This window comes from Littorina saxatilis, linkage group LG17 (assembly GCF_037325665.1).
Source record: "Littorina saxatilis isolate snail1 linkage group LG17, US_GU_Lsax_2.0, whole genome shotgun sequence".
Lineage (NCBI taxonomy): Eukaryota > Metazoa > Mollusca > Gastropoda > Littorinimorpha > Littorinidae > Littorina > Littorina saxatilis.
In genome coordinates, this window is record NC_090261.1 from 23,077,124 (window position 1) to 23,098,328 (window position 21,205).

The following is a 21,205-nucleotide window of genomic DNA, read 5'->3' on the forward strand; positions in this document are numbered from 1 at the left end:
TTTTCACAACTCTTTTTAAAAATATGTTTATTTGGTTTTAACAAACATTTTATTCAAAATACATGACATGAAACATTTGAAAATAATTATGCAACTAGGACACAAACTCAAGCAAATGCTTATTTGACGTGACATGTTTATTTCTCACAAACATAACCACGTCACTGTCTCCCTTTCAGCCACAGCCAGTCAAGGGATGTCGCTGAGCTCCAGAGGGTCGGGGTCGTCAATAGAGCCGCTTTCCAGCACCTCCGCAGCCTCCCACAGTTTCCGCACGCCCGACAACACGGGCATGGGCACCGTCATCGACAACACCTGTCAGCCGGTACAGGCCTCCACCGTCAACGCAGTCGACGCCAACCGCCTCCTGCAGCACCTCGCGTTACAGCAACAGCAGCAGCAGCAGGCAGCAGGTAACGGTGGAGGCCAGCCGTCCAGCGGTAACAGCCAGCCGGGCAGCTTGGACAGTTTGTTGAACTTCATGGGGACCATGCCACTCTCTTCCCTCATGAACGCGATCGACACCAACACCATCCAGTCCTTCCTGGAGCACTCCGTCTCCCTCTCGTCCGGGGAGGGCGTGTCGAGCGGCATGGCTGACAATTCCGTCCCGCAGGTGAACCCCGCTAACACCTCCGGTGCTGGAGTTCAGGTCGACGCCTCTCAGCCAGACTTCCTGGAGGTGCAGGCAGCCTTGCATGACTTCAACAAAATGTCTTGAGCGTTGCTGTGGTGTGGTTAAGGAGTACTGTTGCTTTTTCAATCTGTGAGATTCTCATGCTGGACATTTGCTGCCTGCCAGCACTGCCGTTGGAGTCTGACGCAGCCCTGTCTAGGAAAAACCTGACAAAGTCCAGAAAAATCAAAACAAGTGAGGTTGTAAGAAAAAGCATTTTTAGCATAATAGAAGGTTGTTGAATATGTTGCGACCAGTATGTGTGCTAAGCTTATTTATTGTATGTCAGTATGTTTCACATCATCTTTTTATCATCATGGTTTTTTAAGAATTTAGTTTTTCTTGTTTCTTGATGGAAAAGACTTTGTCTGGTATTTCCTAGACAGGTACACACTAGTTAAATGGGTAGTGGTTGATTGTCAATCAATCAACCGTACACCCTTTACATAGAATGGTAGGATGCAAAGCGTCAACAATGTAAATCACTTTGATTATATTTTCGTACCGTTTCCCTTGCTGGTATAGGGCAGAAATGGTGAAGAGAAAAAAGTACCCTCTCACCTCACCCCTACCCCCCTTCACATGACCCCACCTCCCACCAAAAAGAAAAGCTTAAACAGTCCCTTCTGTGGTTGTTTCTGTACACCTTGCTAGTCCTGTCAAGACGTTTACGTTTTACTTCTGTGTAGTCTCTTGCACTATTCCCTTCCAACCCTATTTTCTTCCAGCTTGTGTTTTCTGTGTGTGCCTTCTTCTTTCTTTATCTTCCTAAATTGCACATATTTTGCCGGCTATGCTCTCACTCCACTCATTAGTTTTGATTTGGGCAGCAGTTTAACAGTTATGAAAACACTGTCTCCAGCTGGACTTCGCTAGAAATATGTCTGAGAATGTATCTAGCTGTCATTCTGCAAACTTTCAGAAGTTGAAAATGTATCTGGCTGTCATTATGCGAATGGTCTGATGTCAGAAGTTGAAAATGTATCTGGCTGTCATTATGCGAATGGTCTGACGACAGAAGTTGAAAATGTATCTGGCTGTCATTATGCGAATGGTCTGACGTCAGAAGTTGAAAATGTATCTGGCTGTCATTATGCGAATGGTCTGACGTCAGAAGTTGAAAACGTATCTGGCTGTCATTCTGCGAATGGTCTGACATCAGAAGTTGAAAACGTATCTGGCTGTCATTATGCGAATGGTCTGACATCAGAAGTTGAAAACGTATCTGGCTGTCGTTCTGCGAATTGTCCCATGACAAAGTTGGTGAGGTGGAACTTATTCTGAAGAACTGCTGAGATATGATCTATGAAGGAGTGGGTTTTTTCCCTCAAAGATTTTTCTCTGAAGCAGGCTTGCATAGATTTTATGTCGAGAGGAAATGGAAGTGTATATTTGCGATGACATGGTGCATATATTTTAAGCTTGGGGACATTGTTATAAATTGATTTGTTGCTGTGTCTGACTTCAGGAAATTGATCCTGCTGTATTATGTCCAATGTTGATGCTGCTTTGTAGAAGGATTAGTTGCAGAGAAGAGTTTGTCCCCAAATTTCCTACTTTCAAAGAGGCAGACATAAATTTAACGCTCTTCTAACAAAGTTGTTGCGTGGCCTTTTCTGGTTGAATCTTAAGGTACAGTAAAGTCATTTTCAAATTAACCCATACAGATCTATCTTGAATGTTGTGAAGAGTGCTAAATGTACAAGCATTTTCAAAATGTCACACCAACTAATTTGATTGTCTCCTGTCAAAGGACTGCTTTTCTCAGATTTGTTGAGGTCTTAAAAGGGGGGTTCTACTGTAGTTTCAAACACTTATCTCTAATACACACTTTGAAAACACGCCCTCTAGAAACAAAGAAAGCGATGTTCGATTGATATGAAGCATTGTTGGACCTGTGAAGGAAACTCTTAATATTCTTATCAATGCGAACAAGTGTGGTTTGATGTTTGAAAATATTTTGAATCAGAATTCAGTCTTGCGTGTACTGTAACAGCTGCACGAAAAATACAATTGGATCTGTGAGATCAGATGAAACTAAATTGATTGGTTCAGGAGGATTTTGCCTTTTAACAGAGTGGATTCTGCCTGAAAGAATTGCACAGTGTAGGAGCAGTCTTAGAACTTAACCTAGAAGCCGAGAGATGTTTTGGACAATTGTTGTGATTTCTGTCTGGCATTAAATAGGCAGCACAAGATTCTTGTATTGCACAAGATTCTTGAATTGCAGTCAGATGTTTTTGTGTGATTTTTAAAAATCATACATCTTATGTGTATTCTGAACTATAGGCTTGTGTGAATTTGTTGCCTGTTCTCCTTGTGTTTGAGCAGCTATTTTCGAGTATTCATCAGAATCATATTCGCATATTTTGGTAGTATCTGCTTGTTTGAACGCTGAAGGTGTGCAAGTGTAACTGTAACATTGTTTGTCGATAAGACATTGAACTTTAAAAATCATTCCTAAAATCATGAGACTGTGTTGCTTCATTCCTGTCACACAAAGTCAGGGCAGGAATTGTTGATTTGCAAGATTTTGTTGGTTGGGAGTGCGCTTGTGTATTGATTGTCATTGAGTTTTGATTGTGCTTTGGAAACGCACTTTCCTTCAAGATGCAGTGGGAATTAATAAGATGGTTTTATCGTAGTGCAAAGCATTTGTAGTAAAATCATACTGTGTAGTTGGGCTGAAAGGTATGAGGAGATTTGGGATGGGGTGGGGTTAGTATGTGGAAAGGAAATTTGCTGCAGCCTACGAGGGAGACATGTGCTTGTGGTGTGTGTGTGTGTGTTTTAGGGCCGTTAAGAGCAAAAGTGACTGTGATTTTAAAGATTACATATGTATAAGTCTATGTACATATGTGTATATTTTTGCTATGTATGAATTGTTTTGAGTGTGTGAATGTGCATTTGTGTGTGTGTGTGCGCAAGTGTGTATGTTTTAGGCGCATGATTAATTGTTACAATGTCTAACATAGATGATTGTGTACAGGTTTGTAAATGTGTGTTTACTTCTTTCAAAAAATATCATTGCTTTGAATTTATTTTGTTCTGTCATTGTTTAAAACTGATTATCATTATCTCAACTGTGTTCTTGCATCCAGGAATGTTTCAATACCTAGATCAGTTTTGATTCTTTTGAGGAACAATCGATATCTTTCTATGACGTGTTTATTACGCTCAACTTGATGCCTGTTGGCGAATTACATTGCCGAAAAACAAAAAACAAAAAAGCCCAACAGTTTGCACTGATTGCACCCCCCCCTCCCCAATTTCAGATTTCAGCTTTGCAATGCACATTTTGTCACACTTCTAAGCTGTTAAGCACTAAAAGGCATGATCACCAAAAGCGATCAGGAACGTTTGTAACTTGAACTGAAGTCTTAGTTATGGTGGAAACCCTAATTGAGAGTGAGTAATTCCTCCCTTTAGTTCTAGTATAACATTGTTATATGCATAATGCCCTTTGCCTGCTTCAGTCTTGGTCTAATGGTTGAGACGCACAAGCATTGACAAGGGGCACATGATGTAACAGTAACAGCATTATGTTTCTTGGGTTCGACTTCTTGCAGTGTATTGCTTCATTCTAAAGGTCTAACTGTAAATCCTGGGCTGCGGATATGACTTTTCTGCTAATTATACTTGAAAATGGAAAGAAAATCAAACCAAAAATGCATCAGTTTCTGAATGAAGAAAGAAAACAAATAAATAAAAAATGAAACGAAGAGAAAAGCATGTTTATCATAACATGTCAAAGAAAAAGAGTTGGCAGGTTGGAAGTTTTTTTTAATGACTTTGTTTTACTATGACTGAAAACAAGAAATGTTTACCAAAAGCCAGAGGAATGAAGGAGACTTGTTCAGGTTATGGTACATATACAACGATTTGTTTCCTTGCCTTACCCACATGCAGTTCTTGGGTTTTTTTCACATCTCAGTAGCAAATTCAAATTAAAGGCAGACACAAATGTTATAAATCATTAAATGACATGTTGACTGTAAATGGCTTTGATGTGTGTTTTTCTTCTGTGATTTTTTATTCAGCAGCTTGTGTTTTTCAAATGTTTTTTTTTTACATCTGGTTTGTGAACAGGTGCTTCTGTGAATTTTCTATCACATTTATAGAGAGAGAAAAAAACTACCTTGAACAGCATTGTAAATTCCTGAAGACAGTTTGAATTTAGATCTATGTAATGGAAAGTTTGACACTAGATTTTATCTTCAGTTCTCTGAATTTGAACTTTTTCTTGTGGTGAAATGTACAGACAAATGTTGATCAACAGAAAAAAAAGTGCATGGGAGAAAACTAGGATAAACCAAAAATTGTCAGCAACAGAATCTCAATATGAAGTACATACAGGAAAATAATTGTATTGGTTTTGTAAATGCAAACACTGTTTATTTAAACTTTGTGTTATGTGTATTTCTACTCAAACATCTCATTCCAGAACCGAGAAGTGAGTGTTTATAATTGAGACATAATTACAAACATACATATATAGCCAATCAAGACTTTGGTGGAATATTTTGAGTCTCTTGAAGTAATTGTACTTAATTTAATAATGAATTGTAGTCTCTTTGCATTGTGTTTTCAGGATGTTTGTTTGACTTTTTTGAACATCTTGTTTCTGCAGAGTAAATAGATGTCTCATTCATACAAACATTCACCATTCTATCATTTTTCATTGTGAACCATTTGATGGCTGTTTGGTGTACAGTAATAAAATCAGTAGTACAAATTTGCTGTGCTATTGTTTGTTTGGTGATTTCTGTTTGAATGAAAATCAACATTTTTTTCAAAAGCACAAATCCAAAAGAGAGCATAAGCTTCAAACTTTATTCAATGAATTACGAATGCTTCAGTTTGAACACAAGGGAAAAAAGTGAAGATGCAGATAATGAACATTATGCAGTAAAACAAGCAAGAAATAAACAGCAGTGTCTATATCTCTCCTGTCAATTTTTCCTTGCAATCTTTGTTGGATCAAGGCATACAACTTGAAATACTTATTTTTCTCGGTCACACACTCACACAGAAATATGTCCATAAGCTTCATACTAAAGCTGAGAAAAACCGAAACCAACGTGTTTACATTTGATCAAATTCGATTGAGGATTTTGCGTCATAGTTTTATACATTCCGAGTACAGTACTTTTCAAACTCAATCAAAAATGAGTACATTTTATGCCTATTCATGGCAATGTCAAAGCAGCTATACACAAACACATTGATCATAGTTCGACACACACAGACTCATCCAAATTAATGGAATGTAAATGCAATAAAAACAGATGCCCTGATCCTGTTTGGTTTTCATTGGTGTTTTGCAAAGCCAGCTATCTTATGACTGATTTCACTTTTTCATACACAGACACACAGCCAATAACACATACCAAAACAAAACGCAAAACAAACACACACACACACACACACACACAAGTTATACATCTTGTATATATTCAATACTGTTTTTAACTCTTTGAATTTTCCAATAAATTGAAGTTGGTATTGCTTCAATAAATACTGCACTGGATGCAATTGCCAGGCCCGTATATGACTTAAAAATGAGAGGTGTGCCTGCCACAAACAAAATATTTGTTAATTAACCCCTTCATTTTAAATGACTCTCCCCCCCCCCCCCCCCTTACCCGAGCCCCCCAAAATGTAGACCTACCTCCAAGCAGAGATATAGCTGTGCCGTTTTATTTGATGGTCTGCATTTTTACAGCTGCACTAAGGTTCTGCCATTAAATCTACTTTTTGTCATTTATTTTTAAACCACATCTTGTTGAAAGAACTGTACTTTCACAACAAATACTTCAGTTAAAGTTTGTTGCCATACACACTAGAATACAAATGGCACTTACAAATGCATACATCACAAAATACACAAAAACTTGGAAAAAATACAAATCACCCAAAGAACAAATAGACAAACACACAAAGTAAATGCTATCTGTGCAGCTGCAGACGAAGATGGAGATACATGGGTTTCACTGTGAGCAGACTGATATTCTTCCTTCTGTAGTCTGTGGGCTTTTTGTACCTGAAACAAAAGTTTTGTTATTTGGTCAAAGCAATATTCAGGTAGATTTTCATAGCCATGTATTTGTATATCTTACAGTGGAACCCCCTTTTAAATAACCCCCAATTTTAAACACAATCTGAGATTGTTGGAGGTCTGAGAAAATCAGGTCATAAACGAGGAAAAGTCTTAAACCAAAGGAAGGGGGTTTCCAATGTATACAGTAAATAAGCTCAGGTTGTAGAATTTAAGCAAAGTGGTGACTTTAGCTGAGTTAGTAGTCTGTTGGGTGACTTAAACATTTCTGATTTAACCACCCCATGATTTACACACGCATGCACACACAGATGCGCGCGCACACACACCCACACACACACACGAAACCCTCACAATTCCAGTGCAACTGTTCCTTCCTTGATTTCGTCCTTCTCCAGGCAGGACCAACATCGTGTGCTGATCATCTGTTTCTTGGGCTTGAAGTGTTTCAGTTCAAAGAACACAGCGAATCCTGCACAACAGAAATATCTACGCTTACACGCAGGGAAAAAAAATCTCGCACATTGACAGAGTTTAACTGACACAGCACAGATAATAAGAAAAAAACAAAACAACTTGCCCTACACAAAACGCCAAGGCCTAAACTAAAGAGGAGAAAACTAAATCTTACACACTGACAAAGTATTTACACAGTACAGTTCATTATGAAATAAAGAAAGTCTGAAAAAAAGTTGGTAAACCATGAGACAGATGGTGAAAGTAAGAGGGAAAGGTACAGAGAAAGATGAAATATTCAAAAAAGAAAAGGCACAGACATGCATGTAGAAAATTCAAATTGACACCCATGCATACACACACAGACATACACAACCCAGCCCCCCTCCTAAATCCATACACACAGAACCATGGGCATTCAAACCTGGTGGGAGACTCTCAATGGCTTTTTGGATGTGGACGTCACTGTTGAAAACGAGACAGCTGTCCTGTTTTTCCAGTGCCCTTGGGGTGTCCTGTGTTACTGTCATGTCTTGGCCACTGCCATCTGAGATAATGGTGAAAAAAGAAAAAGTTAAACTTGCTGTTTTTAAAAACAATCTAACAATGTGCTGTTTTTACAGGACTACAAACATCACAAGCAAGCAACTTACACGATGGAAATCTTTGATAACACGTACCCTACCCTCCCCCCCCCCCCCCCCCCCACTCAAGAAGATCTGTCTTTTTCCCTGACCCTCTTCCTCCTAAGAGAACAACATTTTCTACATCCTTACTGTAAGTCTAATCAACATGAACAGACTCTTTTATCTTTAAGCATCCACAGAAGAAAAGAGGAGAAAATCCATGATAACACACCTTTGACAGAGACGGTGATGAAAGGTTCGATAAACTGTGGAGCATCTTTCAGTCCTATCTGCTCCACTCGCACGGTCAGCAGAGTCATGCTTTTCACTGGGAGCGGCCTGGGCAGTAAGCTGCCTCTGCCTGGTCAAATTATAGCAGAAAACACAGTCATACAGTGGAACCCCCCTGTTAAGACCCCCTCCTTTTAAGACCTTGATTTTTCTTAGATTTTGTTTATAACTTCTGTCAATTTACCTCCTTTTTAAGACTCCCTCCTTTTTAAGACTCCCTCCATTTTAAGACTCCCTCCATTTTAAGACTCCCTCCATTTTAAGACTCCCTCCTTTTTAAGACCTGGTTTTCCTGGATTTTTGGAGGTCCTTACATGATGGTTCCACTGTACTAGTATACATGCTTTATGAGAAATCATCCGAGAACATCCCTTTTAGTCAGAGATTTCTTGCAGAGAAGAGTTCTTTGATATAAGCATTACAGTGCCAAGCTGGCTACTTCATTTCATTTCCTGTGCAAGAATATCAGCTTCAAAAAAGTTGTAAAGAACAATTTCCCCCCCCAAAAAGCTGTATTAGACCACCAAATATCACCCAATAATAAGTTGCGTCTTATTTTGGTTGTTTTTGTTTTAAATATATGCTGCTTGAGAAATACATGTAGGTAGGAAATACCATAATGATGACGCCAAGGCCATCAGCTCTCAAGAACGAGTGAAACAAACCATGAACAATTGATGTGCAAATAAGATCTACCTCGGTATTCATGCTTGTCTTTATCTTCGTTTGTTTTCTTTATTGCAACTCTGAAACAGAGAAAAAAAGCATGGATCAACAAAAAAAAAGGGAAAGATAATAATTTGTAAATTTATACAAGAACAAAGTGTATGTAAGCCGCTCAAAACATGTTAAACGACAGAGAAAAATGTAGATTTTTGCAAAACAAGTATAAGCAAACATACACCCTGACTGCCATACATCCATCCGCTGATTAAAGCATGAACATGCAATGCTTCACACACTCACAATGCAGACAGACAGACATACACACAGGCAGAAATATCGACAGACAGACAGACCAACTGACCGAAAGACATACAGACAGGCAGAAATATCGACAAACAGATAGACAGACAGACCAACTGACTGACAGACAGAAAGACAGGCAGAAATATCGACAGACAGACAGACCAACTGACCGAAAGACAGACTGACAGGCAGAAATATTGACAAACAGACCAAGTGAAAGACTGACCAACAGACAGACAGACACTCTTGATCTCTTACTGTTGATTGATGAGCTGTTGGTATTGAACTTGTGCCATGGACACATCAAGTGGAAAGTCGTTCTTGTTTCCACCCAGGACATTCTGCAAAGCTGTCAAAGAAAACACAAAGCTGTCAAAGAAAACACAAAGCTGTCAAAGAAAACACAAAGCTGACTGTGTGTTTGATGCTGTTTGGGAAACTAAGTCTGAGTCTCAAATGTTTGTTAATGCACATTCCCTGAAAAGACTCATCAATAAAATATTAAACTAATTTAAACACAAACACACATGAATACACATATGATTATGTGCGCACGCCTGCACACACACACACACAAGCAAGCATACATGCACGCCTGCACACACACACACACACACACACACACACACACACACACACACACACACACACACACACACAGTCACGCACGCACGCACGCACGCACGCACACACACACACACACACACACACACACACACACACACACACACACACACACATAGTATACGAAAGCAGAAACGTCCTGAGAAACTTTCCCAACGTAATTGAGGAAAATATATTCAAGCTAACATACTTAATTCTATGTTTATATATCATACTGTAATGCAATGTGACTTTTATAATCTTGTTCTATACATACATATAATTATCCCACTTAACCATCCTATGTCTTATTTCCATTTGAAGTTTATCTACTTAAAAAAATCTGTTGTTAATCTTCTTCTGATCCGAACTTAAACGCTGTCTGCACTAAAACACACAAAGAGGGCAAGATGCACTTACTTGATTCCAGGCATTTCAAATCATTCAGAGAAATGCCAGTGCATTGCACAGCTTTCTGAAAAAATAAAACAACAGTAATGATCTCTTGTTATCTTGTGGAATAAGTTTCTTGATATGTGCATTAAAAATTCGTTGATTTAATTGTGATGATTCTATATCATAAACTGATGTATCAACTATCATTGCTGAAGAAGAGAAAAAACAAAACATGAAGAAGTTAAAATGCAAAGTGCTACCCCCATTTAAGCCCCTACAAAAACTATAATCTAGAATTATGTGTCTATGACTATGTTATCTTGCCACTGATTCATAAAAAGAGGCATAAAAAGAAACAAATCTACTCCGCATTAAAACCCTTCACCAGATGTAATCCAAGTTCTACATACAAGTAAAATATGAGAATTTAAACTGAACAACACTACAACTGTTCAGCCTTTCACCAGTTCATGAACTAAGTTTGCAATGACACTGAGACTAGAGCCCACATACTGGAGTTACAACATTCCGACTTTAACGAACTTGAAAAAGACATATAATCATCACCGTCTGGTCTAGGTCCAAAAGAAACTCCGCCCCAATACAAGTTTGCACTTTCCTGGCGTTAACTAACCTATTAACTACACTGAAAGAAAACCGCATTCAAACCATCCTCAACTCAAGTATTAGTACGTGAAAAAAACACCTGCTAGTTAGATCTACACGCAGAGGTATTGTATTTCTTCTTTTTTAATTTTTTTTATCTGGATGACCAGATTAATTTTGGTGATGCATGATAACAAATTTTATGAGCCAAAATATACAATTGGCTTTGTAATTAAAAGACACAAGTTAACCTTTTATGTTAGTATTTGTACAACATAAAAGTTAATTCAAGTGCATCTGCCCCATCTTCACACATACTTGTGACTGAAGAGACCTCTCCCTAGAGTCAAGACAGACTGCTACTTTCTCCAGTGTTTTCTGAGAAACAGGATGAGAAAAGATAACCATTTTTTAGTTCCAAAGCCAACAAAAGACGGTGCACACACACAAAAGGTATGAAGGTAGAGAATTAATATGTTTCTATGATTATAGCTGACAGACTGTGTGTGTTTGTGTGTGTGCATGAGCGCATGCGTGTGTGTGTGTGTGGCGGGTGCATGTGATATGTACATGTGTAAAGTGTGACTGACAAATATAGAAAGCACTCGTACAATTCTTTCAAGCATCATATCAGTCTAAACTCTAATCACGAAAGCAAACCACCTTCTATGATTTCAAGAGAACACATCTCCAAAACGCATGGTACAATGGAAGCCTCATTTTAAGATCACCTATTTTATTTGTTTGTTCGTTCATGGGCTGAAACTCCCACGGCTTTTACGTGTATGACCGTTTTTACCCCGCCATTTAGGCAGCCATACGCCCCTTTCGGAGGAAGCATTCTGGGTATTTTCGTGTTTCTTGTCTTCTTCTTCTTCTTGTCGATCACTCAGATGGGTTTTCGTGTTTCCATAACCCACCGAACTCTGACATGGATTACAGGATCTTTTTCGTGCGCACTTGGTCTTGTGCTTGCGTGTACACACGAGGGTGTTCGGACACCGAGGAGAGTCTGCACACAAAGTTGACTCTGAGAAATAAATCTCTCGCCGAACGTGGGGACGAACTCACACTGACAGCGGCCAACTGGATACAAATCCAGCGCGCTACCGACTGAGCTACATCCCCGCCCTACCTATTTTATGACTCCCTCCCTCACTTTTAAGACCCTGTTTTCACAGACTTCTGTTCATAACTTCTGTAAATGTACCCCTATTTTAATTATTGAAGACTCCCTCTAGCTCTTTGAGACCTGATTTTCTCAGAGGTATTAAAAGGGGGGTTCCACTGTATATCAAGTGCAAACTAACAGCATTCTTTGCTGCACCACTGGGCGGGGATGTAGCTCAGTCGGTAGCGCGCTGGATTTGTATCCAGTTGGCCGCTGTCAGCGTGAGTTCGTCCCCACGTTCGGCGAGAGATTTATTTCTCAGAGTCAACTTTGTGTGCAGACTCTCCTCGGTGTCCGAACACCTCCGTGTGTACACGCAAGCACAAGACCAAGTGTGCACGAAAAAGATCCTGTAATCCATGTCAGAGTTCGGTGGGTTATAGAAACACAAAAATACCCAGCATGCTTCCTCCGAAAGCGGCGTATGGCTGCCTAAATGGCGGGGTAAAAACAGTCATACACGTAAAATTCCACTCGTGCAAACCATGAGTGCACGTGGGAGTTTCAGCCCACGAACGCAGAAGAAGAAAAAAAAGGGGGGTTCCACTGTATATCAAGTGCAAACTAACAGCATTCTTTGCTGCACCACTAACCAAAGCACCTCAAAATGATATGACATTTGATTTTTGTATGAAACATGCAGTTATCAAACTATTTCAATATTTGCTATACAATCAACTTATAAAACCAGCCAACCAGCTGATCAACCAGCTGGCACACATGCAAGTGTTCATTTCAAATTGTATTGCTAACAATGACAACGTGCCACACAATATCCAATGCGAAAATAGGAATCTAGAGGGAAGAAGAAAGAGAAAATCAAACACAGAAGAAAGAAATCAGAACAAACTTTTGTATGGTTGCTAAGTGAGGCACTCGTCTGATATAATTACATGTATGTCCAAAAATGTACCTTCTGTGAGTCTGAAAAGGCACTGTCCTGTGTGTTTGAATAATGATGCAGCTGTTTGGCCAATCTGAAACACATAATGCAGAGTGAATAATGCGTTAAGATTATCAAAATGCATTGATTCGTCAAGAATATTAGACCAAACATTCTGTAAATGTTGTCCATAGTAAGCACCAAACAAGTCGCGTAAGGCGAAAATACAATATTTAGTCAAGTAGCTGTCGAACTCACAGAATGAAACTGAACGCAATGCCATTTTTCAGCAAGACCGTATACTCATAGCATCGTCAGTCCACCGTTCAGGCAGTGAAATTGACAAGAAGAGCGGTTTAGTAGTTGCGCTAAGAAGGATAGCACGCTTTTCTGTACCTCTCTTTGTTTTAACTTTCTGAGCGTGTTTTTAATCCAAACATATCATATCTATATGTTTTTGGAATCAGGAACTGACAAGGAATAAGATGAAAGTGTTTTTAAATTGATTTGGACAATTTAATTTTGATAATAATTTTTATATATTTAATTTTCAGAGCTTGTTTTTAATCCGAATATAACATATTTATATGTTTTTGGAATCAGCAAATGATGGAAAATAAGATAAACGTAAATTTGGATCGTTTTATAAATGTTTAATTTTTTTTACAATTTTCAGATTTTTAATGACCAAAGTCATTAATTAATTTTTAAGCCACCAAGCTGAAATGCAATACCGAACCCCGGGCTTTGTCGAAGATTACTTGACCAAAATTTCAATCAATTTGGTTGAAAAATGAGGGCGTGACAGTGCCGCCTCAACTTTCACGAAAAGCCGGATATGACGTCATCAAAGACATTTATCAAAAAAAGGAGAAAAACGTATGGGGATTTCATACCCAGGAACTCTCATGTCAAATTTCATAAAGATCGGTCCAGTAGTTTAGTCTGAATCGCTCTACACACACACACAGACACACAGACACACAGACACACGCACATACACCACGACCCTCGTTTCGATTCCCCCTCGATGTTAAAATATTTAGTCAAAACTTGACTAAATATAAAAACACCAGAAAAATAACCGAGATTGCGAATTTGTTTTCAGAAATTAAACGATTCATTCAATTCAATACACTTGCATACAAAAAAATCTTTTTATTTTCATTTTTGAGACTGTGCCAAAAGGTCAGGTGTCATGTCTACTGTCCCGAATGACACACGATTGCTGACATTTCACCATTGCCAACAGAATAAACAAATAAGAAATAGGTAGAAAATGAATGTGAAAACTGACTTTAATTGTTGATCAGTATTTTCTATACCACTAACAAATAATTTACTTGCACATAGCTGTTTGGCAAATGTATGTTGCATGGGACACACTGACATGAAAGTGGAAGATGTTTTTCCCTCTAGAGAAACTACATATCAAGTTACACTTTTTGTGCTCTTCCATTCCAGTTGGCAATCAATTGTTAACGCATGTTATTAGAAAAAATAGAACGAAAACAGATTAGATAGAATGAAAAATGTACTGGTGATGTCATTTGGGACATACTGACATGAAAACGTCACCTTTTGGCACAGTCTCTTTTACAATTTAATCACTCAAACCTGGCATCCTCCTTCCTAAAACATCTAATATATATAGGAACATAAATGAACGTACGCAGCATCCAAGACAGTTTAGTGAACATGAGGCCTCTCAGCTTAATTAGTACACATTCAAATGGCAATGTAAGCCAAATAAAGTATGACACACCAGTGTGCAATGACAACAAAACAAAATGTTATACTGTTTCTGAAGTAAATGCATTGAAATAAACTCCACCAACCTCTGGTAGACATCAATAGCTTCTACTGGCTGTCCCCACATGTCAAAATCTGTTGCTCGTTTGAACACTGCATGCCAGCGATTCACCAGCACTGGCAGATCATCTTCCTCTGCCATTATGCTGAAAGGTGAAAAGTCCAGAAATCACACTCACAGCCATGACACTTTGACAGATGGTGGGCTCAAGCAAAAGCAACGATTGTTTTTCTCAGAAATATTCTGTTGTCAGGATTGGCTTTTAATTGTATACACTTGGCTGAATTATCAAAGCCATTCTCTTTCACTTTTTCCATTTCTGCAGCAGAAAACAAAAACAAACAAAATGAAAAAGAAAGTGTAGTTCTACATCAAAAGCCTTTATCTTTTATACTGCAGTATTTGATTTTGAGAAAATACTTTTATCGCTCAACGAAGGGAAACCTTTACAAATTAGATGGCATGAAAGATGATCTCCACCTCCATCCCTCTTCCGTTCCATTAGCCAACACAATACAGACATGCCATTTGGTTATATTCTCGAATGGCACCAGATGTAAAATTGTAATGTCACACTCACAGAGTACACAAAAATGTGACTGTTCGAGAGTCATACCTTTTGATACGTTTTCCCAAGGTCTTTGTGCTTCAGATAGTATTGTTAATACCGGCATATCATGGAGATACGTTATGCATGATCTGCATAAAATGCTGCATGATGCGCAGCAAAGATGCTGATCGACACCCACGTCGACCCCCAATCAAAAATATTCTCATTATGCAGCGTGTGTCCACGATTGAAAAGGTCCTCAACATCCCAGATCAATTGCCTTTTTTTGCATTTTGTTTCTTTCATGTTTGAAGGGAGGGGGGAGGGGGAGTGGGTTTTTTCTTCATTGAGAACAAAACACACAGACATATATATATATATATATATATATATATACATGTATATATACCATTCAAAACAAGTTAAGGACCACTTTTTCAAACGCATGCCACACAGAAATGACAAGGTTAAATTATTCAATTTTTTCTGTATTGTTTTATTGAAGAACTGAGGAATGTCTCCAGAAAATGTCACGTCAAACATGCCAGCGAAAACAACGCTAGAGCTTGTTATTCTAGACAACCCTCTGATTTCAAATTCACAACAGAAGTATTTCTTACAACAAAAAACTTCAAAACCTTATCCCGGAAGCGATCACTAGTGAATATCTCACTAATTGGTGGTGAGATGTCCTACGACGTAAGGTAATCTCTCCCCGGACCATCACAGACACGTTCACAACTGAAAGTGAAACATCATGAGTGGACTAGTCGAGGTAGCCCCAAGGGAAGGCATCCTGACACCGGTCCCAAGATCAACCAGGGGGCGCACCAACAGACTACAGGTCCCTCAGTACAACAAAGACTCCCACAGAACATCGTTCTTCCTGTCAGCGATCCGCCTCTGGAATACCATCCCCCAAGAGGCTGTGAGCGCTGACTCCTCTCAGGCTTTCAGGACCATCGTTGAGGCCTGGCTCTGAGGCGTGAGCCCATAAGCACCCCCTCTCAGAATCCACTCCCTCTGTTCCCACCCCCCTCCCTTCCGCACTAGATTCCCCTTTCCAGATTAATCAACCCCCCCCCCCCCCCCCCTCAGCACTAGATTTTCTCCTCCTCCCTCTCCAGACCCATCCCCCATCTCCATAAGTAATTAGTAGTGATATAGGTAGAGTCTATCGCTCTTGCTCCATATTGTTTGTCCTGTTTGCATTGTTTCATCAGGGCCCAGTTGCTGCGTTAGGTAGCACTGGGCCCTCATGCAGCCCAGGGCCTGAAATTGGGCGCCATGGCAAAATCGCAAAAAGCAATAGCTTGCCTACCAACCCACCCCTGTTTTTAATTTCATAGGTACACTATCCAATTTATCTTTCACTACAGGGAAATTAGGCGCACCAACAGAATTGAGGATAGTTGCCCTGTACAGGGATTTCCTCACTATTTTGAAGAAGAAGATTAGAATGCAGCAGACTCAGATCACTCACTCTCTCTGTCTGAAGCAGAATTTCATCCATGTACATGATACATTGATAGCACGGAGATACATTCTTTGCAACCTGCGTCTACGTATGATCAGTTCAGAAACAGGTAAGGGGAATCCTTACCAAAGTTCTTAAGTTGCTCGCTTCTGTGATTTCTCACCCATCGACGCCATTTGTAAACAAATGCCAGAAAGTGTATCGTATCCCGTATATGGTGCTCAAAGGAAATGTTGGTATATTTTCTTCTTCAAATGATGCAATCTTATAATGTTGAGGATTACAGAGGATCATATGTGCAAATCACAATTAGTTACATTTCTAGAAAGAATTGTAGGTTGACGTAAACGTAAATTGCTGAGAATCCTGCCCATGCGCAGTCAGTTGTTGCCTGCACTTCCTGTGAGGATACGGAAATTTTTAGCGTCGTGAAATTGAGTAAACAATGCTGTGTTTTAGCCCTTTGAACCAGAGACAGCATGTGAGGTGACCTGTGTATTGGCCTTATCTTTTGTTCTCTCGATTGACGAGCTAAAGAGGCCACTGATACAATGACTTGATGTTATTTAGAAGTGACCCCGATAATTTTTACAAGGTTACGTCCCTTGTATGTTAAACATGGCAGGGAAGAAAGTTGTGGACACAGACTTTCTTTGCGAAGATAACAGTACTTAGGACCGTCGCATTTCAGCGATATGTTCCCCGCGTTATCTACAGGCGATAATCCTTCTCATGGTGCTTTGGATATTGCTGTAAAATGGAAAGGCGTTCTTGTTAACGCACTGAGAGGGGTAAGTGTCCGTGTCTTCTTGAGCCTTTTTGTCACATGATCGTTGATATTAAATGCTCGTTTTTATCATCATCTCTACATTTTAGTGTAATCTCAATATGTCTTGTTGCTTGTATTCAGTGTTATGTAAAACTCAGAGCATGAAACTATCCATTCTCTTCGATAAGACGGTCGTGATTTGCTTAGAACTGACCCTTCCATTTGACCTGACATGAACTTGCCTCCTCGCCAAAACAAGGCCATTAGCTGTCATAGTGTCAATTATGTCACAGCTCTTCTTTGGGTTATGCCGTTGTCTGGACTGTTGTTTCTTTGTAATCTCTTGTAAAAAGATCTACCTATGTTGGAATTTCTGGGTTGTGGTGTGTGCAATTTATCTCAGTGGTACTAGTACTCCCAGTCCCAGAAAAGCAACTTTCCTCTTGCTCAGGCAGTGTGTTTGCATAAAACTGTGTATACAGCTTCCAGGATTGTAAGCTTAGTACGTTTTCATTAGCTGGTTTGTTTTTCCTTTCTTCAGCATGTTTTTGCTCACTAGCTTTGACTTATTTAGCTAAATTGATTACATCCTGTTATTTTAATTTTTCACCAATAACAACCTTAAGTCTGACTCTGAGGCATGGTTTCTTCTGCTCTTCTGAATGTTCAGACTGACGACAGAGGCCAGTCAGTGGCAGCATTTGCAATTGAAACCAGTGCTGCTCAGAGCACAAGAAATTATGCCTCACCATTCACTTAAATTAAAAGCTAGCCAGCTTATAACACAAACAAAATATGGCTATTAATATCAATACAAATGTTTGATGACACATGTTGATCATGACTACTGCAAGCGTATCTCTCTCTCATGCACACTGTGTCACTCTCACTGCTTCGTGCTTTATAACTGTCAGTCTCACTTGATCAATTGTTTTACATTATATGCTGATAGTGTAGATTCAAGTAAGATTCCGGGGGGAAATTCACAAACGACACGTCTCAATATTTTAGAGCATTGCCCATCTTCATCTTGTGTGAGTCATGGGTGGCTTTTATTCAAATCTCAGACAGCCCTTCTTATTTACCATGGAAGAAAGCTTAGGTACTAGGTAGCCTTGTGTTTAAAAGTTGATGACCACATCAAACTAAGATTAGGCCAAAAAAAAAAATTTGTCTGTTTCTGGTAACATGGCTAAAAGTTGATGACCACATCAAACTAAGATTACACATCAGGCTATTGCTCAGTGATCGCACTTTTTGCTGTGGGCGGAGATCAGATGTGCTGTTTGAAAACAATTGATAAAGCTAAGTCTAAAATTAATTTCTTTCAGAATTCTGCTCAGTCGTAGCACTAGTGTGGTTGAATCTTGGTACACTTCTTCATTAAAAATAAAACATACTTCGTCTTCGAGCATAAGCGTCATTGATTGATTGATCTGCGTTAATGTATCTGGGCTGTTCTGTGTCTCCTGGTGGGATTGAATTTGTAGGAGAGATAGCCTTAAGACTTAAGTCAATTGGGTTTCCAATGAATGTTTGTATGGAAAATTAAGTCTGGACTTTTTCCCAATCTTTTGACAGGTGCAGCGACAGGTGCACCCTTCCCTGACGGCCAAGGAAGATGCGCTGGAATACATCGAGCGGCTCATGCTGCAACTGCTGCAGCTGCTGTGCTCCTCGCAGCCCCACACTGTGGGTGATGTGGAGGAGCGCGTGCACAAGACCTTCCCTGACCCCATCGACAAGTGGGCCATCAGGGATGCGCACAACGCCCTGGAGAAGGGCAAGAAGAACTCCAGCCTGGTCCTGCCTGTGGAGAAGGTGCAGCCACTGCTCAAGGTCAGTTCTAGAGACCAGTTTTGGGTTCAGTTCATGCAGTTCCTTGACTGGAACTCTGAGATAGTTAGGGGAGGGGGGGGGGGGGCACATGGATTAAAGCAGTTGTAACTGTTTTTAGTTTTGGTCTTGAATGGTTTTGCTGTCTCCAGGCCAGTGTAGCTGAGTAAAAGGGTGGATAGGGGGTGTTGGTGTTGAATTGGGGACTTAGAATTGAACCTTAGTTTTAGTTATAAACTGATAAAGCCAGTTTGGGAAAATCTTCGGATGGAGTATGAGATGGTTTAATCAGAAGTGTTGTTTATAATGCTGATGTTGAATATTGAAAAAAGAAAAATATGATGAAAGGTCACGATATCTGTTCTCTTCCACCTTCTCTCTCCTCCCCCCCCCCCCCCCTTAGCACACTTGCACAATCAATTAACAATTCCTATTTCTTTTTTTTCTTTCTTTTAGTTAAAATTGACTTCCCTCTCTGTGAGTGTTTATAGGCAGAATACTTAAGACACAGTAGTTACCTTGTTTAGTTGTTACCATCTTTTACTGTGAGTTTTCTTTGAATAGTAATTTGAAGCTTTATCTTGTCCACAGGAGGTGCTAGGGTACCGAGTTGACTACAGTGTGGCAGTGTACATTGTTGCTGTGATAGAATACACTGCTGCAGACATTCTGAAGGTAAGATGACTATCTGTCTTCATAGAAACAGTTAAAAGGTGTATTCAGAGATTTGGTCTCTGCCTTGCACGGTGTGAGGCATGTTTTTGTTTTGCGGTGTTCCGTAACACCTGCCTTATACTTACTAAGTTCATTCTGAAACAGAAAAAACATATACTGGCCTTTTACACACAATTGCACACGTACACGCACACACACTTTTTGCTGGTTTTCACTTGTGTATGGTACATGAGTACACTTTAGCATGCTATTTCTGCATTAGTAATTTCAGCAATAGCATGAGCTCATGATTAGATTGCTTCATCAGTTCATGTGTGACAGATAAATAATTGTTGAGGGCTTTTTACCTCACCTTTTTTTCCTCAAAGGCTTGAAAGTCATCACCGTGATTCTGTTCCTGTTTCAGTTCACTGGGATCTATGTGAAGAATATCAGACATCAGGAGATCACCTCGCAAGACATCAAAGTAGCAATATGTGCAGACCAGGTAAGTTCTGTGTGCTATTACTCGTGTAGATTGTATACATGTAACACAAACACTTTTATTATGTTTATTGTTCTAATTTTTTTATGAATATGATGATGAAGGTGATAGAAATGAGTGTCATTGGTATTACTAAAAGTGTCATAATTATTGTTATTATTATATTGTTATTGTAACATTATTGTTATAATATTACAGGCCTGAAAGTGGCGAGTATTTTACTCGCCATGGCAAGTAGAAACATGTAAAAGGCGAGTAGAAATGTTAATCTACTCGCCAAATGTGAGTCAAGTTGCTGAAAGCAGTGAAACGAATGGTTGGTTTGAAGTAAAATTTGCACTCTGGCTAGTAAATTATGAAAAGTACTAGCCAAAGGCCAGTGCCCCATTTTGTGGACTTTCAGCGCTGTATTACTGTTATGATAATGAGATCCATGCTCTTTCCCCAAGGTGTTGGTGGACATGTTCACCCAGGAGGAGGATGTGACGGCGATGATGATCGAGGACGAGCCCGTGCGGCGCGAGTCCATGACCTACGAGGAGATTGTCAAGGACTTCATCGTGGAGGAGACGCAATATCTGAGGGACTTGAACATGATCATCAAGGTGTTCAGAGCTCCCTTTGTCGAACTCTTCCCTCGCTCCAAGGTAAGAGTTGGCATTTATGACTCCAAAACATTAAAGGTTAATCTGAAAAACAAAATGACTGTTGGTAAGACAAACAATGTTAAAAAAACAAAAGAATTCTGATCAACATTTTCCCCAGTGGAGGCTTCAGGACACAAAAAGAAGCTTCCATAGGCGGAAATGTTGATGCTGTACTTGTGCTGTCTTGGTGAGTACAACATTCTGTTGTTGTTTTTTGCA

General features: G+C 39.6%; 3 protein-coding genes across 7 annotated transcripts in view; 2 read left to right on the plus strand and 1 right to left on the minus strand.

Annotated features, from left to right (window-relative positions):
• LOC138951935 (transcription factor p65-like) overlaps nucleotides 1–5,416 on the plus strand; it is a 28,959-nt gene extending 23,543 nt beyond the window's left edge. For both annotated transcript variants that reach the window (XM_070323497.1, XM_070323498.1), the window contains exon 12: nucleotides 180–5,416. In XM_070323497.1, coding sequence (XP_070179598.1) covers nucleotides 180–721 — 542 coding nt within the window. In that variant the 3' untranslated portion in view covers nucleotides 722–5,416. The remainder of the gene's footprint in view (nucleotides 1–179) is intronic.
• A 79-nt stretch (nucleotides 5,417–5,495) lies between these two features.
• On the minus strand, nucleotides 5,496–16,807 carry LOC138951936 (axin interactor, dorsalization-associated protein-like). Of its 3 annotated transcripts, none has more exons than XM_070323501.1 (11): nucleotides 16,702–16,807; nucleotides 14,574–14,693; nucleotides 12,766–12,829; nucleotides 11,000–11,059; nucleotides 10,100–10,154; nucleotides 9,335–9,425; nucleotides 8,804–8,853; nucleotides 8,049–8,177; nucleotides 7,615–7,737; nucleotides 7,089–7,206; nucleotides 5,496–6,719 (listed from the first exon to the last, which is right to left on the minus strand). In XM_070323501.1, the coding sequence occupies exons 2-11, from the start codon at nucleotides 14,687–14,689 to the stop codon at nucleotides 6,626–6,628; spliced, it is 900 nt and encodes a 299-aa protein (XP_070179602.1). In that variant the 5' UTR covers nucleotides 14,690–14,693; nucleotides 16,702–16,807; the 3' UTR covers nucleotides 5,496–6,625. The 3 variants fall into 3 exon arrangements, with proteins under 3 accessions (XP_070179602.1, XP_070179600.1, XP_070179601.1); XM_070323499.1 differs by lacking the exon at nucleotides 16,702–16,807 and adding an exon at nucleotides 16,582–16,677; XM_070323500.1 differs by lacking the exons at nucleotides 11,000–11,059; nucleotides 16,702–16,807 and adding an exon at nucleotides 16,582–16,678.
• A 158-nt stretch (nucleotides 16,808–16,965) lies between these two features.
• The window catches only part of LOC138953841 (son of sevenless homolog 1-like), a 44,416-nt gene continuing 40,176 nt past the window's right edge, over nucleotides 16,966–21,205 (plus strand). For both annotated transcript variants that reach the window (XM_070325801.1, XM_070325802.1), the window contains exons 1-5: nucleotides 16,966–17,366; nucleotides 18,926–19,183; nucleotides 19,772–19,855; nucleotides 20,262–20,342; nucleotides 20,789–20,986. In XM_070325801.1, coding sequence (XP_070181902.1) covers nucleotides 17,271–17,366; nucleotides 18,926–19,183; nucleotides 19,772–19,855; nucleotides 20,262–20,342; nucleotides 20,789–20,986 — 717 coding nt within the window. In that variant the 5' untranslated portion in view covers nucleotides 16,966–17,270. The remainder of the gene's footprint in view (nucleotides 17,367–18,925; nucleotides 19,184–19,771; nucleotides 19,856–20,261; nucleotides 20,343–20,788; nucleotides 20,987–21,205) is intronic.